At 51.1% G+C, this 27,132-nt stretch overlaps 4 protein-coding genes across 4 annotated transcripts; 2 read left to right on the top strand and 2 right to left on the bottom strand.

The window, feature by feature from the left end:
- The first annotated feature begins 534 nt into the window (after window positions 1-534).
- On the top strand, window positions 535-3,622 carry LOC100902283 (serine/threonine-protein kinase greatwall). Its single transcript, XM_003746721.1, has 7 exons — window positions 535-899; window positions 992-1,083; window positions 1,197-1,318; window positions 1,412-1,523; window positions 2,861-3,035; window positions 3,122-3,316; window positions 3,429-3,622. The coding sequence occupies exons 1-7, from the start codon at window positions 740-742 to the stop codon at window positions 3,473-3,475; spliced, it is 903 nt and encodes a 300-aa protein (XP_003746769.1). The 5' UTR covers window positions 535-739; the 3' UTR covers window positions 3,476-3,622.
- Window positions 3,623-6,604: 2,982 nt separating this feature from the next.
- On the bottom strand, window positions 6,605-8,853 carry LOC100908001 (putative leucine-rich repeat-containing protein DDB_G0290503). The gene is made up of 4 exons (XM_003746760.2): window positions 8,710-8,853; window positions 8,429-8,611; window positions 7,108-8,245; window positions 6,605-6,948 (listed from the first exon to the last, which is right to left on the bottom strand). The coding sequence occupies exons 1-4, from the start codon at window positions 8,724-8,726 to the stop codon at window positions 6,910-6,912; spliced, it is 1,377 nt and encodes a 458-aa protein (XP_003746808.1). The 5' UTR covers window positions 8,727-8,853; the 3' UTR covers window positions 6,605-6,909.
- Window positions 8,854-9,134: 281 nt separating this feature from the next.
- 14-3-3epsilon (tyrosine 3-monooxygenase/tryptophan 5-monooxygenase activation protein epsilon) lies at window positions 9,135-15,711 on the bottom strand. The gene is made up of 7 exons (XM_003746719.2): window positions 15,256-15,711; window positions 14,993-15,165; window positions 13,318-13,460; window positions 12,618-12,753; window positions 12,257-12,448; window positions 11,984-12,166; window positions 9,135-11,551 (listed from the first exon to the last, which is right to left on the bottom strand). Exons 2-7 carry the CDS (start codon window positions 15,060-15,062, stop codon window positions 11,493-11,495), a joined length of 783 nt encoding a protein of 260 aa, XP_003746767.1. The 5' UTR covers window positions 15,063-15,165; window positions 15,256-15,711; the 3' UTR covers window positions 9,135-11,492.
- Window positions 15,712-20,811: 5,100 nt separating this feature from the next.
- On the top strand, window positions 20,812-24,396 carry LOC100902140 (protein RER1). Its single transcript, XM_003746720.2, has 7 exons — window positions 20,812-21,083; window positions 21,407-21,498; window positions 21,809-21,913; window positions 22,040-22,139; window positions 22,337-22,554; window positions 22,647-22,738; window positions 24,048-24,396. Exons 2-7 carry the CDS (start codon window positions 21,433-21,435, stop codon window positions 24,103-24,105), a joined length of 639 nt encoding a protein of 212 aa, XP_003746768.1. The 5' UTR covers window positions 20,812-21,083; window positions 21,407-21,432; the 3' UTR covers window positions 24,106-24,396.
- Window positions 24,397-27,132: the final 2,736 nt, after the last annotated feature.

Below are 27,132 nucleotides of genomic sequence, written 5' to 3'. Positions count from 1 at the left end.
CCAACAGCATAAGTACGAGGGTTCTGCGCTTCCGCATTGACAGGGAACCCTGGTCAGAGGCGACCAGAGGAAGAGATGAAGGATGGCGTGGGTTGAGATTCGGAAATGAGCGTGGAATAATTCTATTCCCGAAGGCTTCGCGACGGGAATTCCTTGGGATTCCCTCGTACGGGAGCGTCGTCACATAGAGCTTGCTTGCTCTCGGACGAGCCGCAGAGCAACGCCCCGAGCGAGAGAATGGGGAACCGAGGTTGAATGATTCTTCTGTCGCGCGTCATGAGCAGCGGGAGCAGTCCGCTGTCTCAGAAGCCCCTCCCGTAAATTACTCTGAAGCAACATGAAGCTCCCTAGGCCTCTCAGTCAGAGGAGGATCGAACGCCACCACGAGCTTAGAGCGGTTTCTCGCGAGCTCGGGGGAGAACTCGGCTTCCAGATGTGGATGATGAAGTTTGAAGACATAGCCGCACTTGCACGTATTCCGGAACGGGCTGTTTATGTTTTCCGGCATTCTGCGGTGTTGTCCTCCGCTTCCCTGCGGTCTCGCAGCGCGTCGACGCAGCAAGAGGCTAACGATGAAATCAGGGAATCTCGACCTCCACTGCTCAATTTCGTCTGAGGAGAACATCGTCGATAGGGCTCGTAAGCGTTATCAGCATTCAGTCCTTCGAGTGAGTCGTGGTTATTGCGATTCCATCGAGAAGCCATCGAGTCTCTCGTGTTCGGGATCGGACTAAAGACAATGCCGAGCATAGAAGATTTCGTCGTGGTTCGCAGCGTGAGCTCGGGCGCTTTCGGGAAAGTTGTTCTCGCCAAGCATCGAACGAAGCAGGACAATCAGTTATATGCAGTGAAAGTTATGGAGAAGCAGCATATGCTCAACAAGAATATGGCCGATAGGAGTGAGTTTCTCTCGCCTTGAAAATCGATCCCCCGAATGCTATCCCGGTACTTTTCCTCCAATGAGCCCGTTAAGAATTAGATTGAGTTTCAGTTAACAAGGAGAAGAATGCGCTGGCGACGTCTCATTCCGATTACGTCGTGAAAATATTTTACGCTCTGGAGAGTCGCAGCAGGATCTACCTGGTACGCGGAGCCTTTTCGATCGATTGTATGTTCGGTTATATCGCCAGATAAGCTAACGAGCTCCATCCGACCTCCGAACCCTACATCTTGAAAATATTCATCTCTCCGATCAGGTCATGGAGTACATGGTTGGAGGAGATCTTAAAAGTCTTCTGAGACGGTACATCATCTTCCCGCAACAGGTAGCCACATTCTACGTGGCCGAATGCGCCTTGGCCTTGGAGTACCTCCACAAGTATGCAGTAGGTTCGAACTTTTACGAATTATTTCCCGCACGCTCCACTTTCGGCGCAGACTGTGGTCTCGACCTGACTCGATCTTCTCCCAGACATGGAATCATCCACCGGGACATCAAACCCGATAACATTCTAATCGGGAGCAATGGACATATCAAACTGACTGATTTCGGCTTATGCAACTTCAAACGAGAGAATATCGACGTGGCCGATATCATCGCCACACCTATGAATCCAGCGCGAAACCTGCCGGCGCGCACTCCCGGCCAAGTTCTGTCGCTCATAACAAACTTCCGCCTCACACCTCAGGTAGAGTTCCGAGTCCGAATAGTGAAAGTTCGTCCGGATTCTTTGACTTTTCCCCCCCTCATTGCGACCGACCGACCCCGGCCTCCTTGTGATTCTAGGTGGACGCAACTTACGCTTCTTCGCCAACATTCGTCACGGCACGCCAGTCCAGTCCAAGTCGGTTCCTCTCGAGTATCGGGGAAGAGTTTTCTACTCCGCAGAGCCGAAGCGATGAAGAAAGCGTTCTCTACCAATCTTGTCTTGCGGAGACGCCTGTTAACGGGACGAATTCGGGTACGTGGAGGACGAGGCCGAACAACGAAGTCTGCCGTGGTCCGACGATCGAGCTCGTTTTCGATGATCGATTTAAATCTCTTTCGTCGACTCTTCCAGATGAGCCGCGTGAGAACAACCCGGGTTTTTCAATTTTCGGATCGACGGCGAGCAAGAGGCTCTTCGAAGATTCTTTCTGCTCCGAAACTTCATCTTCCAGTCTTGGTCAGAAACGCTATCGAGGCGAGAAATCGGTTAAACGTTTGTGGTTCACCGTGAGCGGGGAGAGCGGAGCGGGCTTGAAGAGAACTTCCGAGTAAATATCCTCATGGTCGGCTCATCTGGGAGCCTATTGATCATCGCAATTGCGGCCCAAATCTCTAAGACGACTTTTATTTGAAGGAGCGGAGCCACGTCCAGCTTCAACTTGTCTTTGATAAGATCGAGCACCCCCCACGAGGGGGAAGGAGCCGAAGAACTCCATGGATCGAGCATGAAGAGTTTTTCGGAGCTCGGTGAGAACTCGGTGTCCTTCCCGAAGCCGACTTCGATATCTGGGAACTCACCGATCACTCCGCTCACCGCCAGGTGAGTTCGGGGAGTCCTATCCCTCCTGTGTATGGATGGGAGAGCTCGGCCATGAGTCATGAGTGAAAATCCACAGTTACACGCCCGGGAAACACCGGAGGAAGAAATCGAGAGGAAAAAGTGTCCGCTTCCCGTCTTCGGCCCCCATGTATCACACAACGATCGAGGAACACAACGAAACCGAAAGAATTGCGAGTCCCGATATGCCAACGGACCATACGGTGCGACTCACGAAATCAAACACTGACTTCTCTGCGAAGGAAATTAGACGTTTAGGCAAAATGAAAGGTACGCATGGCACAGGTTTGAGCTTTCACAGCACCATGCTAGTGGGTCCTCGCCGCTGCCCCAGATTCCACCGATGTTTTCTTTTACCAGCCGTCAGGTCCCAGTCCGGTATTATCGGAACTCCGGATTATCTGGCGCCCGAAATTATACGAGAAGAGCCGCATACCCCGGCAGTCGACATCTGGTCCTTAGGGGTGTGTCTGTACGAGTTCCTTGTGGGATGTCCACCGTTCATCGATGAAACGGTGGAGAAGGTTTTCGCAAACATCCTAGCCCGAGGTAGACTATACCCCTGCAGTATTTGATAAGAGCATACACCTAGAAGTTTCAGAATGGTTTGGCTCTATCAGGCCCGTTCCCCATAGCAATCGAGTATCCGGAGGGAGAAGAAGCCCTGAGCTCCAAGGCTGTTGAAACGATCGAAGTTCTGTTGAATCCCAGTGTTGCACGAAGACCTTCGGCTGTAAGTCTTCGGGGCTTGCCCCTGTTCAAAGACATGGATTTCGTCAACATGCACAAGCTTGAGCCGCCCTGGATCCCCGAGTCAGGAGAGCACAGCGGTGAGTATGACCTCCCCCGAGAGAATACCGATACTGAGCTTCATCCATCTGTCACTATCATCCTCATTCCTTCTGAGGGAATCGATACGATCGGAGTTTTCTCGTCCTGCAGGGAACACGGCAGATGAATGCATCGCTGATACTCTTTCAGCCTACTAGGTTGACTTTTTCGGGGGTTGTGGGAGGTCTCCCAGAAATCTGGAATATGATTTAGTCTGGTTCTCGCTTAATGCAGAGGTCGAGGGCCGAACTTCGAAAATATCTTCTGTGTCCCTCCATTGTTGCTTACACCTTCTCACGATCAGCAAGGAATTCGGTCTTGTCGTATGAGAAACGGCTGAATGCATAAATAAGATGAGCTTGAAGTGCAATTTTTGTTTTCCTTCCCGCTCGACCGAGACTGAATGTGCGTGAGAGTTGCGCGGACATCGATACGGATACCGGATACCCAAGTATTTGTCGGTGCAGTCTTTCGCTCCGCGATTCATGGACACGTTCGGATTCGTCTTGACTCGCCTGTGGTCTCATCTGAGCTTCGTCGGATGCAAGTGGGCCGCGATAAGCGCGGTCATATTTAAGCTGTTCCGAGACATTCCATTTGAGTTTGACATTTTCGCGACTTTCGAGGGCGCTCTGATCCCTCGAGCACCGAATCCGCCCCCATGAAATCGCAGATGATCACAACCTCTTGCGGTCCTTCTGCGGAAACTGACGGTCCTTTCGGCGGTCGCGCGCGTCGAATGGAATCCTTCCCGATCCTCGAGGACCGAAACACAGCCCCGACTCGGTCCCAGTTTTCCAATTGAGAAGCTCCCGTTACTCGAAAGGGCAAAAATGAAAAGCGAAGATGACTCTTCGCGGAGGATGTGGAGCTTCGAGTCGAGCAATAATCGGTGTGCGTGTCAGTCGGCGTGGCGCTCGTGGCCGATCGTGACATTTCGGAATATAATTCTCATCGGGTCGGCCAAGCCCGGACGTAGTATTGCAACACCGGGAGCTGGAGAGCCTTGCGCGCCCTTTCCTTCGGAGGTTTCATACGTCCGTCCGTCCGTGCTTACGAGGATTCCACTCGGTCGTTGGGAAGAGGAAGTGCGGGCCCGCTTCCTTCAATAGCGCCTCCACAGACCCTATGCAGCATTGTAGGGGGCGCTGCTCCGTTGGCGCATGCCTCTCTGAAGCCATAAAAGGAGCCTGGCTGGGAGGCTTGCCGGACAATCGCCTCGATGCTCAGGACGAACTGTTGCCGCGTCACCGCTGCCCCAGCGCGTAAGTCCAAACTCCGCATCAGCTGGTCTACAGAGGTCACCTCTAACTTCACCCAGTTCAGTTCGCTGATCGTAAGTTCCTCATATGCCTAGTCTGATAGATTCCCGCCGAGAGCGACTCGCAGGGCTCCACCGCCGACCTTGATCCGCCGTAGTTCCCTTGTCGCTACTGCGACGCAAGAGGATGCAGATCTATCCGCGGCTCCTCCAGGGTCGATGCTTTGGAGTCAAAAAAGAGAATCATTGTCTGCTTGCTGACCAGTATCGCCTTGCATAGCGGAGACTACAAACGACTCACCACCTGATTGATAGAACCGATTTTCCAGACCGATACGACGCTCGGGATCCCGCCAAAGGTCATCCGTTAACCTTAGACCTGGATTGCGTCCCGAGCTACCCAGGTACCTCAGGCTTGACATTGAAACGCAGTCAGGTACCTGAAGTAGCGCGCGGATGCATTCGGAATATCTTCTGGAACCGGAGAGAAAACTACCGCTTGAATTCGCGATCCACTGGCTCTGAGGGCGTGAGTCCATTGTACTTCATCAGGTGCTCTGGTTCACAGTCATCCAGGCATCTCATGGAGTGCAGCTGATTCCACCGTCCACGGCAACTGCTCCCTGGAACATCTGCTCATATCAAACTCGAAACGCATCGACTCGACAGCCAAGATGTCCGACGCTCTTTCGCCGTGCGCCGTCTCCCCAACTGCAGTGCAGCTGGAGCCCTTCACATCCTCGGTGGCTGGTACGGCATAGGACGATCCTCGGCCATCTCGTGGCGGACAATGATGAAAATAAACGAAAAAAATTCCCCCGTGAGAAATCTGTATTTTCCTTTCGGCTCTTCCGGCCTAGCTAAGCTTCCCAAACACGGCGATGGGTTTTTTCGGGCTTTGAAGAACTTTCGGAAAATCTATATGTTTTGGATTTCCTGCGTATTCAATCGGATTCGTGGCCCTCGCATTTCTTTTTGAATCCGCGAACCTCGATCACGGGTCAATTGGCTGGGGGATTCCGTGGTGGGATTCGTTGAGCTGAATCGCTTCCGGGAGCTGCCTCGAATTGCAGATGGGAGGGATAATTTCTCACTATCGTTCAAGTCAAGCGGGCCGGAGAGCTTCAAAGCTGAGCTTCACGGTTGAGTGCGAGGGTCGTGCACCGTACCGTCCTGATACCACCAGTGATTCTAGAGCAAGCCGTCTGGCGGACCGGAGCGAGCTCGGCCCCGAACTCAACTCTGGAGTTCTCTACGGAGAGTGAGGAGTTCCTCAATGTTGCCATAGTATCATCGTCGCGATAGACAACATGACTCATAACGGGATAATGGCTGACACGAATTCACGGGTCGATCCCCGAGCTTCATGACGAGCGGGGCGAGTCGGCTCTGGGCATGAAGGGTAGGAGCGCACCACAAGGCACCTTGACTGACAGCGACCTGAGAGCCGAACGTGCATTGAGTCATCTGTGGGACAAAATCCCACGTCGCTTCGGACCTCTTCGGGGCAATTATCTGATGGAGCCGGCGGAGCGGGATCCAATCAAATGAGCTTTCTAAGGATTTCCGAGAGCCACGGGGAAGTTTGGAAAGGGCCGAAGGAAGGAGAATAACTTCCGCCGAAACTGACCTCGTCACGAGCTTTCGCTCATGAGGCCAACCAGGACTTCGGGAGACGTTCCCTGGCGTATCACGACCTCCGTTGATTTCATATCGGACCCGGGCCCCTTTGCGCCTGCCCCGCTGACTCTTTTTCCGAGGAAGGAGTGACTCATCATTCGTATCGCATACACAGGCTCTGCCGGAAATCCCCAATAGAATCCTCAGTCGAGCTTCAGAAGTTCAGCGCTCACGAGAGACTTATGAGTCATCCTCGGGTTCCTGAGAGATATGCAAACAATAGATACGCGGAGGAACTGAATCTGATCCTAAAGGTCCTCCCCGATGACCGGGGATCCGCGGTCCGACGCAATTCGTCGGATGAAAGCTTCGCAATCGAGTCCAAGATACCCACAAAATTCGGTTTGCATTTATTTCCCCACGGCAAATTTTTCTCACTCCGGACTCCGGGATCTGTCACACCGAGTTCGAGCCTAGCACAAGTCAACGCTCGGGGGCTCTTACATGAATCACTTGCTGCACAAAAGGTGATATTCTCCGTAAACAAATATTGTAGTAGTATTGAAAGTCCGATGGATCTTCTCGCGAATCAAGGGTGATTTTTAGGATCACGAGTGGAGTCCGAACTCCTTCCCCACGTAAAATGCGAGATGTTGGAGAAGTCGACGTGACTTCTCCTCTTCGGAGCGTGTTCCTCACATTGCGATGAAGTTACGACTCATGGGCTTGTCTGCGTCCTGTGTTCAAAATCTGGAAAGAGATTTTTTTCGGAAGCGGTAAAGCCCATCGACCCTCTACCAGACCTATACCAAATCCCTAACCCAATCATGTCTATACCAAACCTATAAAAAGAATTTTCCCTCCAGAATCTCATGTCTGACGTGTGGGAGGAGTTGGGGTTTTCAGTACCTTCATCAACGAGTCGGAGTCGCCCGATAGCGATCTTTTCCTCGGGGTCAGCGCCTTACGCAGAAGCATAGAACGCGCGTCGGGCGAATTTAGAGCCGCTCCATGTAGATGACGTCTTCCGAGAGGCGATTTCGGTGATGACGGCGAGGCCGCGGCGGTTTCTTGGCTCGATATGTTGAAGCATTCAGCCAGCCCACCTTGGTCCAGGTGCTCGATGAGCCTCCGGTACGTCTCAAGCTCCTGGCGGACCTCGTCCTGGGTCCTTGCCTGAGTCAGGAGCTTCCTGTTGAGTTTCTCGCGACGACGGCGCTCGTGTTCCGAGTGTTTCGCGTATTCGCATTCTCTTTGCTGAAGTCTGTTCTCGCTTTCGACAAGTTTCTGGCGCCATTCAGTCGCCTCGCTCTCGGCCGCCTCGGCTCTCTTGCGCTGTTCGTCCAGCTGAATCCTGAGCAGCTCAAAGTCTCGAATCCTAGCAGACATTTGTTGGATTTTGTCGAGCTTGTTCTGGATTTCTGCTTTGAGATTAGCGATTTCAGTCTGCCTCTCTCGGAGCTTGTCCGACATCTGGTCGGAGAACTTCTTCTCGAGTCGTTGCATTTGCTCGGCGAGTTTCACTTTGACTTCGTCGGCCGTATATTGTATCTGTTTTTGGAATTCGCCGAGTTTGGTTTGGTTCATCGTTAGCTCAGCCGAACTGATTTTGAAGCGCTCCTGGAGCTCGGCGTGCTCGATCTTGAGTTTCACCATTTGTTGTTTCAATTCGTTGTATTCCGTTCTTTCTTGCAGCCTCTGCTCCCGGAGCTCGACGAGCTCCGCTAGAGTTGCCTTGGATCCTCTGCGCTCAGCGTTGAGACTGTCTTCGAGTTCTTCAGCTCGTTTCTTGCATGATTCGAGCTCCGACTTTGTCTGGTTCGACAATTTCAGACTTTGTTCGAGTCTCTGCTCGGCTCCGTAGCGCTGCTCCTCCGCCAGAACCGTTTTGCGAATCTGTTCGTCGAGCTGGGACCGCAGGAATTCGATCTGTTGTCGGGAATCCTCTTTCAGAGCAGTATTCGCTTCTTCGAGAACTCTGCATTTTCGCAAAGATTCAGCGAGTCGGCTCTCGGTCTTTTTGGCATCGACCACGTATGAAGACAACCTGCATAGAAAAAACAAGTCTGGAGCTGTCCCAGGGAGACATCCATGTGGGCAATCGATCGATGGACGGGGGAATGCGATGGAAATGAAAGAATGAGATTCGTCTGCATCGAATGTACTTAGGTAGAAGGAAATCAGAGGAAATCAAGGAAAACGATCACGCTAGATAAACTCCGTGACTTACTTGGAATTGAGACCGCTTAGTTTGTCCCTCAGGGCTACTGATTTCGGGGGACTGGCGCTCTCCTCCTTCCCTTCTATCGTGAGAGAATTCTCGAGGTCTTGCCTAATACTTTCTACGTGTGTCTCACCGAGTGCGTTCTTTGATGACTTCGGTGTTTTGATCCTAGTGGACTCGAACATAGAACTGCAATATTCGAAATCAGTGAGGCGTCCGGAGTTCCCCGACAGGTTACCTACATGTCACGATGGAGACGGCCCACTCCTCCACAGAATAAAACCCACTTTTGCTGCTCATCCATCGCGAAGCTTCGTGGAGACTGAGGTAATTGGCCGAAGCAAGAAATCGGGCTGTTTACGCGCTTCGAATCCGCTGCGGCATGCCGCACAACGTGACTCAAAAGTGTGCACGCGACCTCCTCTGTCAGAGTATGTGAATATCACAGAGCAGCAGACAGCTTCGATGAGTTCCCGAGCGGCGGGGGTCACACAAAATTATCGGCTCTCGGTATGGCGGTGATTAAACAAATACGGTTCCCCGGGAGATCCCACCGAATTCTACGATATCGGATATCGTCGCCATTCGGCTTCTCAAAAGGATGCCTGCCTCCTCCGATTCGCAAGTTTCCCCATGGGAAAGAATGCGGGACCCCTCGCAGCGAGTACAGACAACGCCTATAATGGTGCTTCAAATGAAAAATTATCATATGCAATTCTGCAGGAAAAAACGAGAGTTTATTAGAAAGAAGAAACTCTGTTCGGTGGAGATGTGTTCTGGTCGTCGAGCGGGTTGGTGTGATTGAAGCCGATTTTCGATGATTCGAGAAGAAACTTCTCAGCCGTTTCCAGAGAAAACGGTTATGATGGCCAGCACACCAAACTCTCGAAATCACTTTGAGCTATAGCAGGGTGGACATGGTGGAGGTGATGATCTCAGTACTGATCGCCGCAGCGGTGGAATCAGTACTCCGAGACATAGTAGTGTCAGAAGTAGTTCAGTAAGTAGTGGTTCTAGTAGACTTTCAATCAGTCGTATTAGTAGTAATAGTAGTGGTGGTGGTAGTAGTAGTAGGAGTAGTAGCTGTAGTAGTAGTGGTAATTTATATCATAGCCGTAGTAGTAGACGAAGCGCTATCATCGGTTTGTACAACATACTCAAGGGAAGGTCACCTACGTCTGCATCGTACTGCACAATCGGAAACGATTTCTCTGCTAGATTTTGGATATTCACTGAGAGTTCAGTTTATTCAAGAAAAGTTCCATTAGCTAGCAACTGAAATCCTATCCTAAGTCAGCGAATCGGAATGTTCTAGATTTCTGTTTTGATTGATGCCTCCAATGCTCTTCGATGATTTCGTGTAGAGTTAGACAGATAACTTGTCGGTTTGGTTGCTGGTTGGTTCGGGTAGTAGGATGCTCGGTAGATAAATGGATAGTGGATAAAATATCGAAAGATTTGGTCTCACTGTCCAGGTTGGTGGTAGTGGTGGTAAATTGAGTAGTTCTTGGCATAGACCTCCCAGTGCGTCGGAAGACCTGACATCTCATGAAGCGCATCGTTCTGGCCTTCTCATGAATCATGACCATCGGTACAGTTAAGGTTTTGAGATTGGGAATTATTGACGACAGCTCTTCATAGAAAGGAGTGCAATCACGGGAGAGTGGTTCAGATCACTTTGTCATGGGGTTTGTTTCCGGCGATCACGGCAACACGGAACGATGGGCGTCCGTGTAGCTGAATAATCAAAGAGGAACTTGGATTTTCGGAGTTCGTACTTGAGAGAACAAACCAAACCATTGGATATCACATCGAATGAGAAATTCTGAAGTGAAACTCAAGTGAACAAGGATCAAACAGAGGCACAAGGACTCCCTGTATTCTTACTATCGTAGATATGAACGCTCCGAGATGCGAAAAGTCCGCGTCAAACCTTTTCATCGAACGAAATAGAAAAGCTAGATCCCTCTCCTCCCCCAATCAAAGAACACGTGACGGATCGAAATCAATGAGAGCTGCGATTATCGCGTTCGCGATCGAGGTGGAGATGGTAGACCTCTCGCGTTGATATTTGCCGTTGACGGGAACATCATTGCCCAACTTGACCGAGTATCCACGGTTTGAGATTCTCCAATTCGGTTTCTTTCTTTCTTCGCTTAAATTCTCGTGGAAAAACGAACGAATCGATCGAGGAAGTGACGGAGAGTTTTCCCACTCTCCGAGAACTCCCCCACAACCAAAGGAGCCACATCACTGCAGTTCTCGATAAACCACTTTTTTATGCATCCATCAATCAATCAGGCATCAACCAATGTGATCCCATGTGGATCAATCGATCGGCTCATCAAATGAATCACTGCTCCGCAATGAACTGAGGCGGCCTCTTCTTCAGGAAGCTGTAACTCTCGTTTCATCATATGATTAGCCAGTACTCGGTTTCACGTTGTGCTCCCCGTATCGGTGGACGCGTCACAGTACACAGATTGCTTTTCCAGTTCAGACTCCGAGATCGAAGAATAGAATCACGATAATCAGTTCCATCGATCGAAATGAAAATGGCGACATATATATGTATAGTTATAGTGATCGAAATTGTCGCATCCTCAATATTGTGACGATCCGAATTACAGCCGTTGGGGATAATAATTATGGTTGTCACGATAAAAAATGCTCTTATCAATAAGCTTGGTGTTCGTATACGTGTATCATATGGATTTATCGTAATGTAATCTTGGGGAACCGGAATCCGTCTGATCGTAATGGTGTTCTGATTGATCCATGATTTTTTTGGGTTATTTCATCTCTACGGTATTACCATTCTCTCATTAAGGTGATTCAATTTTAGCGAGTTCTACCAATTTGTTAGACAATAGTGTGATACTGCGAAGCACGTTGTTGTAGATGTTCCTCAAGTGGCGCGATGACCCCTGAAACGTCCTCCAACCTGTGGATCCTCATCCCTGTGTATCGATCGCTACCCTTGTGGCTTGAATAACCATTGAGTTCTTCCTTTCTCTCGTATCTGAATTTTCCCCCGTCCCAATTCTTTCCTCATCGACGGAGTCCCTGCTTACGAGGCCTCCTCCTTCTTTTCTTCGGAGGCGGGTTCGTCCTTGGGTTCTCCATCACCTGGAACAGGCAGCTGACTTAGTTCCAACTCGACGAGCTCACAGGCCCAGTTCCGCTATAAATAGAGTCCTCAGCGGGCTCTCTCACTAAAGGTTACAGCTGGCAATACCAGAGAACTTCGACATGAAATCTCATTCTTGAATAGGCGAGAAGCGTCGAAAATTTTACACCCAGAGAACCCCGAGCTCCTTCTCGCTGAGTTTTTCCCGGTAACGGGGACACTCCCCTTCATTTTTCCCTCTTCACCGCGTCTCCGATCGGAGGTCCTTCCGGCTGTCATTACGTTCCCCCTCCGACTATTCTTGTTCGCCTCTACCACGTCTATGGCTTCCCACTGGGTGAGACAGTAACAGGCGTATCTTGTGAATTTTTCGCCAGCTCGCTCGTCTGAAATTCATCTCTGTTGTTCTTTCTTCTCTTAAACCGACTCACCAGACTCATGCTGCATATCGCTAGTCCACAAGGTGAGGTTGTCCCTGAGCAGCTGCATGATCAGAGTGGAGTCCTTGTACGATTCCTCAGACAGCGTGTCGAGCTCAGCGATAGCATCGTCGAACGCTGCCTTAGCCAGACGACATGCGCGTTCGGGCGAGTTGAGGATCTCGTAGTAGAACACTGCGGTCGAGAAAGACGTGTTTGAGTAACTGAGAGTCGACTTGAATTCGTTCGAGGGAAGGAAACCCATAGGCTCGACAGGCCACGCACCCGAGAAGTTCAGCGCAAGTCCCAGTCTTATAGGATGGGTTGGAGGTAGTTCCGAGGTGGCGACGTCCGAGGCGTTCTTGTACGCAGCGAGAGAGTTTTCGGCGGCCTCCTTACGGTCGTTGCCCTGGGCGAACTCCGCGAGATATCGGTGATAATCGCCCTTCATTTTGTGGTAGAACACCTTGCTTTCACCTGCGAAGAGCGTTTTCGGAACGATGATTCCTGGTATCCCTGCTCAGGCATCGACATGGAGGTTCAGATGTCCCCTGAGAAGTCTCGTCGTACCACACCCACGAACGAGCCACTAAATTACTTCATGCATTGATGAATAAGGAGAGAGGCGCTTTGGAACAACACGAACCGGTGGAAGCAGTAGGAATCAAATGTTTGTCGAGAACTCCGAGAATGTCCTCGCACACTCCGCGCAGCTCGTCTTCGATTTGAACACGGTACGTTTTGATCATGGGCATACGGGCCTCGGTTCCCTTGTTTTCTTCCTGCAAAGCGCAAATTAGCATTGAATAAAATGGATTCCGTCGTGGGCTCGTCGAGATCAGCACGCCAGGAGTCGGAATTCCGATATTTATGTAGTTGCAGGCCTTCGCTCACGGATAGCTTTTTTGCAGAGGAAGGTCTGCATTGGATCTAGACATCGGCACGGCAACAAGCATGGAATATCGGCGGAGGAGGACGTTGACTCTTCCGTCAACTATGAACGATTAGATAATCCTTGCGAATCAATAAAGCATCAGAGTCTGCTCTGTGCAACCAAGTGAGAGGGACGTCCGATGTTGTATTGATTCATCGAGGGTCGATTCATCCACTCCGCCCCCCTTCCGTCCCCCTCCCCTCGCCCCGAGGCCCGACTGAGCCCCGAATCGACGGGGCTCTGGCTCATTGCCAAACGGAATCTTCCCCTCGTGGAATGGACTTCGAAGATGATCTAATCGTCATTGTAAATCGATGATATGATATCGATGGAGACCTTCAAGTGTCTTCGAATTGATGTTTCGCCCATCGTCAAGGTTCATTCGGATCGCTGGAATTCCCCGTAAACGTACCTTTTGTTCAATTGATGAAATGATTCTCCAGGAAGCTCTTCGGGCTCCGATCACATTCTTGTAGGCAACCGAGAGCAGGTTGCGCTCCTCAACCGTGAGCTCAAGATCGAGCGAGGCCACCGACTTCATCGATTCGACCATTTCTGGAAATGGAAGTTTCGCTTTAGTGTTCATGTCAGGAAATTTGCATCGTACCGGAGTCGTGCGCGCTCGGATCAGTCGATTCCGGAGCAGGCACTAAATTCCGTTCACTCTCGCATAGGTTGTCCCTCAGGAGCGTCAGCACCCAAGAGTCGGATTCGAATTCAGTGAACGCTCTGGTGGAGCTAAATATGAAGATGGACTCGGGTTGGCGCAGAGCAGAGAAGCTCGAGGAGATTGAACTTCTCGACGAGTATCAGCGCATGACGGATGTCTTCGAGCCGTTGCGGCGGCGAATGATGGATTGAATACATATCACACAGGCTCTCCTCATTTAATCACGATGGGAGGAATCGGGTATGCAGGGAAAAATCACACTCGTATGCATCTCGATGAGTTCAGCGCTGGAGCACTTTCGGCGAATCTACGGATCCGCGGTCGACTCGTATGACAGAAAGGCGAAAAAATAAGAGTGAGAACCAAACGATATTCTTCACGATGGACAATAAGCGCTCAGGCTCTGGAGGTTCCTCAGCGTAAGTCAAGCCATACGAAGCATACTTCCGAGGATACCCTATACCGGTCGCTTCAAGCCATATGTATGTAGACTCGATGCTGGACACCTATGTGAAATAGGGCTGAGCCACTATGTAACGGTATCATCATCATCATACAGGCCGCTGACTGAGCGAACGCTTGACCGACCGGCCAAACAGCCGGCGATGGCTCGGCCGGTCCGCTGGCCGGCCGGCCGGCATGTCTGTTCTTCTGTCCATGGACTATCGGCGGTGGCAGTGGCGGCGGTAGCAGCAGCAGCGGCGGCAGCTTAGCTCGCCGGCTAACCCTTGCTTGCGCTAGATCTGAAGCACGTTGCGGAGCACGCGAACGCCATTCAAAACCTCATACCGGCCATCATTAGAGCCGCCATAGCACATCCATGGAACGAGTTCTCTCGGTTGGATGCGATTTCCTATTTTCACGACGATTATAGTAGGGACATATGTAGAGGAATCAGACACCCATCGATCCATTCGGCCCGGCACTCCACAACCGCTTCTGAATGGTGACGAGATTCCTTAAAACGGGTAGCGCATTCGGAAAGCCCCGCTCAAAAAAATCCGAATGGCGGAGGCTCCAGTCCCAATGATAAAAATTCCTTCTTGGATCTAGCCCACCTCGAGGCCGATCTACCGAAACTTGCAAGACCACTGACTCAGTCAGCCGATGGCTCATCGTTCCACGGAGCTCGGACCCAGCAGCGGACTGTTCCGCAGTCAAGTAAGCATGCGAGCGAGCGAGCGAGCGGGGGACTCAGTGGCTGAACAGTGGCCGAACATTACGCAACTATGCGCCGATATATTAGGGCAATTCGAACATCCACGAGGAACCATGGTCACTCTGAATCCATTTCCAGGAACGATAACGGCGAGACGAACGGAAAATCAATGGTCGCGACGTTGCACTCGCAGCAGGACGCACACACACAAACACACGGGCGACGCGTGAAGAGAACTCAACACCGAAATCCACTAACCATCGTAACGCTCGGCCTGCTCAGCGAGCTTGGCTTTGTAAACGTTGTCCTCGCGATCGGCTACTGCCATGCTTCAGCTGGAACTGTTGACAATGGGGTTGGTTGAGAGACCTTTCACTACGACGGCGACACCGAAGAATTGGTGGCGGCGGCGGCAGAAAAAACGACGAAGTCTGCAAAACGGAGGTAGCGGGCTCTGAATGAAGATGCCTCAGAGCAGGCGAACGAAGAGGATAGAAATCGCCACTGAATCTGTGACTCACAGACGACAGTAGATTCACTTTGTGGGCTGGTGGTTTTCGTCGATTCACTAGCGGCGGTAGCTCGAGCGATTCGACCACCTCACGAGCTGGATCGTCGTTACACGTACGAATGAGCTGCACTACCAAGTATAGCGAAACCGGAGCGTTTTTCGGATTGATTCCGACGTGTGTCTCTTAGCCTGCCTGTCTGTCTGTTTGTCTGCTTGCCTCCTCGACACACGAACGAACGGACCGATGAGCGACGGACGGACAGCTCTGACTAACTCGATAACAACTGCTACTGGAATCGACGAGTTCAGATCGTAGGTCGTTCCGGATTCAGCCGAAACACGAGAACAAGAAAACACTTGAGCAAGACGCGGTGTTTCAACGCAGGAAATCGAGCGGATCTCGGAGCACGACCCAACGAGGAGCTGACAACCGACCGAACTCCACCAAGGCAGGCTTAGAATGATCAACGCGACGAGAGAGAGAGAATGCCTATCCAAGATGGCGCTGCACACGCCGCCGCTGGATCACCACCATTCGCTGTCTCGATTGCCTCGCTGGCGGCGCGGCGCGCCTGCCTCCGATGGATCTCGAGCATAGATTCGGGATGATCTCGAAGACGCAGACCGACGTTACGTCGCCCCAGAGCAACTTCTCCCCTGTATAACACATTACCAAGTGGAATAGAGTGTGGAAGAGGGGAGGGGTGCCGGGGGAAACGGGAACCTGAATTTAATGATGCCGGTGATCTTTGTTTGATACCCTAGATAACCTAGCGGGCTTTGATTTGCGCCGAGCCCCTGATTTCCCAGCCCTCCTGAGGGTGACGGCGGTGTCCCACGTCGGAGCGATCTCGTTCACATCGCTGAAACGAATGCCGGACTCTCTCAGGCATCAATTCCTGGAAACAACTCTCGGTCCCCAAGTCATAATTTGTCAGATGCGGCTGCGACGATATGTGAACGGAAGTCGTGTACAGCTTCAGACTCCGGAGACCCCTTTCCCCCCGCCCCTACCTCCCCCCAAACTCCGACGGAATGCTGAAAGTGAGTAACGATGACTCGAATTCCGGTGCTCCACAAGGCGGACTCTTCTCGCTTCCACTTATTCACCAATCAAGAGGACCTCCTCTGAATAGGAACAGACAGCGAACTAATCCCACTGTCGAGGCAGGGCTTAGCGATCTCTTGCCAGTGCAACTTCTGCTCACCGGGAGGATAATTCGGTCCATTCCTGAGTCTCTCGCTCTGGCTGAGAGAAAACAAATAAGCCTATGCGGAACCGGCAACGTGGAGCTCAGGAATGAGATTCGAAATATCCCATTGGTAATTCGAATGTATCTAGGGCCAGGGAGTCTACTCACTTAGCGCGCCGCGATCGCCAGGCCTTCAGACGCCGGCGCCGCGCCGCCGATTCGAGTAGGCAGAAGCCGCTTCCGGTGTAAGTGGTCTCGGCCTCGGATTCTCGCTCGAGAGCGAGAAGTTGTTCCGGGTCGGTCCTACGTTTGTTCTAAGTTCGTGGCCGTTAGGTTATGTAGTGACGTGTGTCGTGCATGAGAGTCTTCCAAGCCTCAAAATCCGAGGTCATGCAGTGAACTTCGCTCTGTAGGACTACCAGGTGATGGAATCCTTCGCTTGATCGGATCGCTCCCGGAGAGTCCCGATCAAGATTCTTTCATAGGGGTGATCTTGGTAAAATCCGGTATTTGTGGTGCGTGAGGATTCTCCCGGCTAGGCTCGTGCAGGAGGAGCAGAATGTTCCAAGCGGAGAGGAAGGGCAATTCTTGTTCAGTCGAAACGGATACGTGGACTCATGTCATTCGTTGGCATGATACATATCAAGAGGCTCCCCTTACTGTAGACTGCAGAGAATCTTCGCTGAGCAAAGTCTCAGGTGAACATACCGTGTCGACAAATCCGGTCACCGGCCCAGAGGGTGCTGATCGGACTTCTATCGATGAAAACATCTTCGAGCGGTATCAGACCGGAAGATATTGACAAAGCATCCGTCCGTTCGGAAGGCCCCTGAGATTCTCTATTCGACTCACATCTGACATCAGGTGCATATCCCGTTCTTCCCGCTTCGGTTCTCCACTATTCCTGTCTCCGCGGCAGCCTGATGCGATTCTATTGCCGATCCGGTCCGTTGAAACGACTTTGCAGAGCTTGCCGAGTTCTCGAGCCCGATTCGGTGAAATAATTGAATCAAGATCGTCCTCAGATACTCTAAAGTTTCCCTTTGTTCAAGACAAAGATGTCATCCTTAATTTCCGGCGTTGTCGCGCATACCCCTGAGCGTAATTTCAAACAGGATGCCTACGTAGACTACTAGGTAAACTCTTGCGTTCCTCCAGTTTGATACTGAAACCACTTCCCGCCCCCGGTGGTGCGGTGAGCTGATTCCGGCTCCTGACATGTTCGTGATGCACACCTTGACGGTCACTGAGGAGAAGAGAGGGCTTCCGGCTTTTCGGACTCATTCTTCACTGGCGACGCTGGACTGTCCCTCTTTGAACACTCGCAGAATTCGGATGTCGTCGACAACTCTCACTCAGATTGAGGGACAATGAGGGGAGAAAACCGACGCAGAGTGGTTCGAGTTCAAGGACCGTCGGATACCGAATTCGAAATAGCCGAGTGAAGCTGTCATCGTCTCCGGCGACATCGAAAACGGCTGAGACACCTAGAGGAGAGCTGGTCGTCGATATTGACTGCGAAGAGAACTTGACCACCCTCCCGTCCTTCACGCATGTTGCCGGAGCCCCAGTTGTCGCCCGTCTCTCTCAACCGAGGGTAATCACGAGGGGCTCTGTTCTCAAAGTCCATCGGTCGATCTCCGAAACAGCGATTTTGGAGTTTCTGAGTTGCGTGGGGTTCTCTAGCCATTCCCACCGTGGACTTACACTTCCCCGCGCAGCATGACGCCTAAATTACACTTCGATTAATTCTCTGGACATTAGGATCCCCAGCTTTTCTGACGATGGAAGATCTTCCCCAGTTCTTCGAAGCCAAACTTCATCATGTTTTGAATCGTATCCTGCAACAGCAGTTCTCGATTAGAAATTCCTGACCCGAGCGTACACCGACTTCGGCTCTCGGGCTTGCGTCTCTTTCCTTGTGAGGCAGTCGTGCACATGGACGTTTCTAGATGACCACCTATGAGAAGTCTGCGTGGATTTTTCGACGAAGTTCCCGTCACCATGGTCATTGAGAGATTGTCTTTTGGGCTCACAATCGGCTCATCCGAGGAGACCTCTTCGAAAGAGTCGCCCGCTCTTCTGCTGGAATGTGCGTCTTCTTGAGCAGAAGTATTTTCAAGCATCACTATCCGGGTACTTCCGGCTCGACGAATTCAAGGTTCGAAGTCAAGTTGCTGGCCGAGAGGGCTCGGAAGGGTCATAGCCACTCATCCGTGTTTCATTAGTTGATCTCTGCTCCGGTAATGGTTTCAGACAGGAGTACGACGGAGGAATCCAACGAGCATAAGTTTTCCCTCTTGAAGAATGGACCTGAATCGCTAGAGTCGGGAATTCTACGGCAGCCAAACCTTCTCTCGGAAGTGGCGCCATGTTGTGACCCTCCCTGATGGGCTCTGATTGCGAGCAGCGGCCTAAGGGATGATCAATAATTCAAATTATGGTCGGACCGAGACCCTCGAAAATCGACGGCCAACCGCGCTGTCAGATTGGTTTGCACACCGGACGCTGCCTTGGACCCGGGACACCATCGGAGGAATCTCTGGTCAAGGATGGAAGAGAACGTTTTTGCTACTTCGAAAAAGCGCAGCCCAGCAAATACGCGAGTCGATCACGTGCTGACATAGGGAAAAATTGGGCGAATTGGGCGAAAGTGGTAAGGATCTTCATCCACGAATAGGTTTCGGTTAGCGACGGAGACGCCGTTAAAGCTGAGGATTTTAGAGGGTTCGTGGGGTCGAGAAGGTTGAGAAACTCTGAATCACATGATCCTCAGTCGCTTCGAACGAATGTCGAAGAAGATCGCCCAGGCTTGAGCCATAGCTCACGGAGCTCACCGATAGAATATTTTAATGTGGTAGCTCCAGTACGCTCATTATTCTTATCCGAACTGGGGCAAGCCCCAGGCCTCACTGTTTGCAAGTCATTCACCAAAAAGCGTTACATGTGCCAGAGCGTCCCAGCTCGAGAACATAATCAGTTCCCGTTCTAAAGCGAGGGAATAGATCTCTGTGGTACTTCTAATGCATCCGTTCTCCACCGATGAAAAGTTCTACTATTGAGAATTCGCGGGTCGATCGTCATAGGGATGGGCGCAATGATCCGGATCGTAGACTGAGGGGTTTCGACCCGAACTCGAGTCTGTTCTGTCGATGTCGAGCTCTACCCCTCGATACGCGATCGAGAATAGATATGAGCAATCCGCGGATACGGTTGTCATCCGATCGATCCTCCTTCGAGATTTCTGGTATCAGATCGAGCTCCTTTTCGGGAAATCCGCACAAGGGTCAATGACCTAATCTAGCACTCTAGTGTCGATCTGAATGCCCCTATTCAGTGGACAGATCGGACATCCCCCCTCATCCTATCCCCACTTGCGAAGCGATGGAACAATGACCCTCATGATTGATCTGGTTCCCCCTCAATGAGGAACGTTCACAGACGACGCGACGTCCGAGTGAGTAAGCAGCAGCTCTGACTGTACCGATCGACTTTATCAGGTCGCGATCAAGCTAAGAGAATGTACAGAATCGATACACCGAGGGCAATCGAATCCGCTATGAGCCATGTCGGAGGGAGCAAGGATCGATGTTCGTTGAAGGGGCTCGAACCGCGTGGGGACTGATTCAGCTTCCGAATGATGTTCCGTGTTAGATTCTCTGTGCTCAGGTTCTGCATTACATACGGATACAGCGAGGAAATACTCATATTGTTCGTTACGAAGTGAAACTTCTCCGAGACCCAGAGTGAGCCTTCGACAACTCAGAGATCCGATTCCGATAACCTACGCTTGTGTGGAAGTTTGTCGACGCGAGCCGCCGACGGGATCGCTCGAAGCGAGGTTTCGTCATAATTCCTTCACTGAACTTGCGTATTCAGACGGATCGGAAATCGCTCGAGTCGGAACTTAGACCGTGGGAATGGCCTCGCGACCCACGGGATCAACGCGGCGGGAAGTCTTTCGATGAAGTTTCCGTCTCCAAAAAGGTATGAACTAAACAGCCGAGCGGATAATAATTGTACCTAATTCCTTCGGTTGCTCCTCTGATGACATATGATGGAACTATTGTCGCACCAGAACTCTCGAAAGACAACAAAAATCAGAGAATTATCCAGTATTCCAGTGTCGTGGGAGAGAGCTCCCCCGCGGGACTTAAAACTGTCCGGCCTAACTCCGTCGAGAGGTGAGTTGAGCGGCCGCCGGCCGCGACACCGCCCGCAGCGGGATTCACAAGAGCCTCACTACGCTGTACGAGTATGCGTTCATTCTATGTTTACATCAGCCCCGAAAGTCCCCGTAGGAAGGATCATCAAGCAGCAGACGTGGCCGATAGCTCGGTGGTGGCTCAGCAGCAGCACTGCTCGTCATATGTGTTAGCAGCGACAGAAGGTGTTGCTTTACGGAGCGCTGCTTCACCTTGGTCTCGTCCAGCGGACTGAGCGATTCGCTTTGACGTCGACGTCATCCGAGGCTTCGATTTTCTGCTAGAAAGCGCCGTGCGAATCGTCGCGTTCCGTCATCTCAGCCGGTGTACTCTCGCGAACATCAATCAGTGTCCCACAGGAACCAGGAGAGATCTCCAGCTCCCTTGCGTAGCAGCTTGCGCTCCCATTGGAAGCTGTTGCTGAGCTCATTGGGTGTTCTGTAAGTTGAGCAGCCCGGCGTGAAGCTCTTCTCAATCGAATGAAGTGATATTCTTCGTCTTTCCTTGGGTTGAAGGGGGATGCTTCCGATACCATTGATGGATGGCTCGCCAATGCGCGATCGAAGCGTTCTCCCGATAATTGAGTATAGAAGAAATGTGGATTTTCTCCATTTTATGATCGTCGAAACACGGCACGAATCCCAGGATTCGGCCATCTGGTGAAGTGCACGGCGGGACCATTCTCATTGAGTTCGACGACTCGCGGAAAGAGCGCTCGATATCGACTATTCCAAGGCTCTGAGCAGTATTCATATATCAACAGATGACCGAGAGCCGATAGGCCGCGGAATGGACGAGGGCTCTACAGCTTCACAACCCTCGGCAGTGGCACTTTTTTTCAGAAGTCTCGGACAAGTGAGTATTCTGGCGCCCTAGGGAAGACAAGTATGTACTGACTGGGTGGAGTAGCAGATGTCGTTACTACAATCCTCGAACTCTTGACCGATTTTTCCTCCTGAGTCCCATCCAATTTGGAATCATGGAATCATTCGACGATTTCGCGACCTATCGCTCTCAACACTCTTTCGGTATCACTCTCAGATCAGCCTCTCCCTGAAAAATTCGAGCTATTTCCGAGCAATGTAGGTCGCGCTGTTAATTCACCGCTGCTGGCTGCAGAGAACTCTCACGGAAAGACTCTTGGAATGAAGTGTTTCATTTCCAGCGCTACCAACGTCTGCTGGACATTAGCACACCGTTTTCCGCTGCGAGATGGGGATTCTGTCTATTCCTGCTGCTGCTATTTCTACTTCGAGTTTTTCTACTCCAAGTGAGTCGTATGTGGATGGTTCAATGAAGGCGGGCTGATAATGACGGCCAAGTCGCCTCGCGCTTTTACGCGTTTTTTTGGAAGAAAAATTGATCCGAGTAATTAAGGTGATGATATATCTTACAGGGATGGTACATTGTGACGTACGCTCTTGGAATATACCACCTCAACTTATTCATAGCTTTCTTAACGCCAAAAATAGATCCTGCTCTATCACAATCATTAGGTGAGCTGTGTTCGATCGAATGTCGTATCGATCCTTCTCTAAACGAAGAGCACATCCGAGACACTGGAAGAAATCCATTCCGTCCATCTGAGAGGATTTTCAATCCAGAAAAATCTTCTCGCCGTTCTCGATCTTCTCAATCTAACATTTCTTTCGGTTACGCGATTGGCCCTCATTAGAACATTCTATTTTCGCAGACGAAGGGGATCCTGGGCTTCCGACCAAGTCGAATGAAGAGTTCCGGCCTTTCATCAGACGATTGCCCGAATTCCATTTCTGGTATTCGGCGACAAGAGCGAACGTGATCTCTATAATTTGCACGTTCTTCGATGCCTTCAACATCCCCGTTTTTTGGCCCATTCTCTTGATTTACTTCATCACATTGTTCGTACTGACGATGAAACGTCAAATCAAGGTGAGTCTCCCGGCCCGGGCCCGATGCGGCACCCACTCAAGAATAGATGCTTCTGCGAACGTCGGGAACTAACGTAAAATGCTTCCTTCCAGCATATGATCAAATATCGGTACATTCCGTTCACGTTCGGCAAGCGAACTTATAAGCCGAAGCAATCCGAGTCAGCGACCAGCTTCCTCTCAAAGTGAGCAGCCCGGTGAGCACTTCGTAGAAGTGTTGCGACAGATAAAGATCCGCGAGAAAAATAATCATAGACCACTTCTACCTTTGATTATTGGGCGGCATGTATATGGGAAAAATGAAACCGCTTCCACGGTCCACGTTCCACGACAAGGGTGGACATGGGAGCCTCATGAGAGAGGGTGGATGACCAGAGGACGCGCACAGAACGATCACTAGAATACCATCGCTGCCGCTGAGAAGATGTCGCTTCCCCCAAATATTATTCTAACCGTCAGTGTTTGCAAACATACCGTCTCGACTCCGAGAGCGAGAGAGGCCTTGAAAATTCGACGAAATCGCTGGCATCAGTCATTTGAACAATATCGATATATGTAATAATAATTCCGGCCTGTAGTAGTCAATGCCGAGAGAGGCGCTATCTTCCCTGCTGTAGGATCGTGAGCTTCGCTATGATCGATGATTTGAGTGTGATTCGGACGGGGAATCCGAAATATCCAAGCTCCAATCAACTTACGGACAAGCAGTATACTCCTCGACGGGTTGGATTTTATCAAAGCTTCTTTATTCAACCTCTAGATATACATTTAAAAATTATGCATCGTGCAATCGACACATTTTGACACTGAGGAAGGATTCGAATTCTCGAGCGCGTGCGAGGAAATTTCCTGCTGGTGCGCGATGCCCTGTCCCGATGCGTCTAATCAAGCCCTCGAAAAAATTATCGGATATTTTCCCTTGACTTCGAAAGGCATCCGATGAACCCGATATTCTCGGTATTCAAATTCAAGGCGAAATACTTTTTAAACGCTGAGGGATGTTCTCACTCGGTTCCCGATTTGTGTGATACCCTCACCAACTGGGGTCAGAGAGGATTGACGAGTCTGGCAGGAACTGCTTCGATAACAAGAAGGAGACTTCTACGCTTGTCGAAGATTCTCCGTATGACCAACAGTCGAGATTCGAGCCAGCGGTACACGATCAACAAGGGGCATTCGGCTCGATGCGCGGGGGAATTATTCGGGGTTATTCAGGTATCTGTCCGAAGCCAGCTGGCGAACTTGAATAAACACGACCTAATGTTTAGAAGTGGTTTCGGCTGTTTTTTCGGGAGAAGACAGCACATGGATCCACTGATCCCATGCCTGCTTTTCGCCGCCCTCCCGGAGGACTCTATCAGAACCCAGACTATGATCTCGGAAACTACCAGAGGATCGATGTTCACGCAGATGTTTTAGCCAGAACTCTCTGTGGCCCAAATGTGGTCGACGGTGGCCTCAGCATCATGATCACAGGTGGCATCGTCGTTTCAGGGACGACAGTGCCTCCGCTCCCCTCGTGCCTCCTTCAGTGCAGCTTGAAAACGTATGAGCAACATCGAATGAGGGGCTCCGGAGGCGGCGGGACTCTGTCGACTCGAACGTGGACAACTCGAACAACCTCACCCAACAGTCATCGTTGAATCGCTCATTCACAGACACGCTCTATGAGTCAAAAGTGCATTATTCGAGCTATTTATTCGTGATCCATGTCTCTGCGTTCCTCGAGAGGATGCAGAGAGCAGCCGATCGCATTGCATGTTGAATTCTTACGAACACGGTATGATTCGCAGAACCTGCGATGGAATGATTGGTGTTCGGACTTCAGACGTAGACGAGACAAAGAGTATTTTCACAAAACAAGTCATGGATTTATCGTAAAGTAAAGGTGCAATGAAGGTCATGTGAGATACGGATACGAATAAAGCAAATCCGGAACTCCGGATGAAAATCTTATCTATGTTTCTTCGCGATTTCACGAAGTTTCGGCTAAGCTCCGCACGCGGCTCCTCTTTTCGAGCCTCGGCCATTTTTCCTCCCGTCGAGCCGGTCCGGTCAAAATATTCCAGGTCCCGATCTTTCCGGGAAGCTGAAGAGGCTGGCCGGCGAGATTAGTTAGGATTGGATTCCTCAAGGTCTAACCTCGAGCGCGATTCGCCACCGAAACATTTGTTTCTCCTGGCTCATTCCTCAGTTTCAGAACTCTCAAAAAGTTATCGTCATCGGTGCCAGTGATCCCTTGGAGGCCTCCTCGGACTTTGTTTAGAAGCCCGACGATTGACTGCTGCAATCCCGTCGGCAGAGTAACTCTTGTATCGATACCAAGGAGGACCGGCAGGAGCAGTCATTCGCGCTGTCAGAAACTATCAGCTACTACCGAAATCATACGCGGAGAAGGAAGAAGCCTCGCGCTGAATGATGGGGAATCCCGGAGTCAAAACTCACCGAGATGCAGTCATGGCTGCGTCAGCAGAAGTTCGACTCTCCAGATGCTGGACCCCTTCGTCTTCTCATTTGCATTTCAATCCAGCGCGCGGCGTGCGGCAGACTCTTGAGATTGCATAGGGAGACGAAATCCAGATCGGAGCCACAAAGCGAGGTCCATAGATCACCCAATTAACAATTTTCATCCGCAAATGCACTCAAGAAGAGGCTCGAAAAAAGAGGAGGAGGAGGGAACGGAGAGTGTTCAAGAAATTACCACCACTTGTGATTCTGGTTAGAGGAGGCAAATGGCATCCGATTTCTAGCTCCCGAAAGGAAAGAATCGTAGACGAAGTTCCCTACCAGGATAAATGTCGAATTATGGTCCAGAATTCTCAGATGGCCGTTGATATATAATTCTCGAGAACGAGATCACTCCTAAATCACATCAATAAACGCAGAGCAAACTTTCAAGATTTCTGGAATCGATTCGCAATCGCCTCAGTCCCCGCTACTCGAGCTCGAACAGGCTGCCCGTGTCCTATTCGAGGATGGACATCTGCCGCTTCGCTCTCAAAGAATTTGTTCATATTTTATCGCGGATCTCGCGTCGAACGTCCGGAAGTAACCCCGCGATCCTTTCAACGCTCCCGACCCGGGAGGTTCCTCACCGTCAGTCCTCAGTCCTTCCGGGGTTGAGTCCGGGAGGGGATTCATCGAGACAGGCTCAACTGATCACCAGCGCCAAGATCCCTCAGCTCCGGTCGCGCTAGACGCATTGAACATAAATGGAAGAGATATCTCATCTAAGGTTGCTGTCAAGCTCAGTTCCGGGTCATCAACGAGGCTCGCGCAGGCACGGGGGAAGCGAATCTTTGAAGTTTTGCGGGTCTTGCTCAACAAGGGAGCAGTGCACTCTCCGTGTCGCCCTCGCGCCCCCGATCAGATAGAAAGGGTGCCCGCTCGCACATGGAGGAGGTTGCATTAGCTCCATGGAGCAATGAAGGTCCGGCTGCTAGCAGCAGGTCTTTGCGAATTGAGTCTCAGTGGTGGGCTCACGGACTTATTCATGAAACGGAACTCTAGCAAGGTGTGATCGATCCTTCCTGAGGTCAGTAGAACACGAAACGTTCATCTTCCACCTAGCCATCGGGAAACCCATGCTTTCATGGAAGTCCATCCCAGGTCTTTCAGAGATAGATGGGATTTCCCCTACTCAAAGGAAATTATTCGGAACTCGAATCCGAATCAGATAATATTTCCGGAATTTCGGAGCACATCCAGGCGCAGGGGTCCTGCTACTGGAACGGCTCGTCCCCGAGTGTTCGAAATTCGAACTCTTCCCCTCTCGTAGAAAAAATCGTGGTGCTCCCTATGGAATCGATTCTCCAATCGGAGGAACGTGCCACACGTTCTCGCTCCGCGTAAGGGACAAGTCCTTGAATTTTCCCCGATGTAAGAGTTCCCGATTGACGGAGGAAACGATGAAACGGTCCACCAAGCGTTCAATGTTCTTTGCTCACCGAGACATTGCTCGCAAAGTCTCCGATCTCGACGGGTGTTCTTGTTACTCCTCTGGGCGATCGAGGGAGCACTTCGCGCGCTTAGCTCGATGCTTTCACAGGAATGAGCACTTATGCTCCTGACCCTCCTATTGGCCATACCAGGCGGAGCTCAGAACGCTCCTTTCTTCCGTGCTCCATTCAGGGGTCTTGCGTCGATTGGTTGCGCAGGATTCCATCGTTCAATGAGAGGAGACCGATTCTGAAATGTTCCGAACATTTTGCATCGATGGTGAATCCCCTCCCAGTTTTTTCTTTCCACGAATCTCATACCACCTGAATCCCATCCTAAAGAAGAAAATGACAGCGCTGCAGATAGAATGGCACTGCTCAATATTCTGCCATCGATCAAGTATCGACGAGAGATTTCGCGAGAGCTCCGATTCCCTCTACGACTACAACGGATTCGACGTACCGGAAGTCATAGTAATACGCGAATAAACCGAGGATTTGCTGCCCATATGTTGCTAAGGGACCGGGATCGGGATGCTCACGAGCCGTTTGCTATCCTCGACGGTCTGAGTACCGGAGTCGAGATCTAATGTCCCGAGTCGGAGCCATTCCGTCGAGCGCAATCTGTGTTGCCCAAGCTC

The sequence above is a fragment of the Galendromus occidentalis genome, unplaced genomic scaffold (genome assembly GCF_000255335.2).
Source record: "Galendromus occidentalis unplaced genomic scaffold, Mocc_1.1 scf7180000077501, whole genome shotgun sequence".
Lineage (NCBI taxonomy): Eukaryota > Metazoa > Arthropoda > Arachnida > Mesostigmata > Phytoseiidae > Galendromus > Galendromus occidentalis.
The sequence above is the reverse complement of the archived record's forward strand: the minus strand, read 5'-3'. Positions and strand labels throughout refer to the sequence as shown.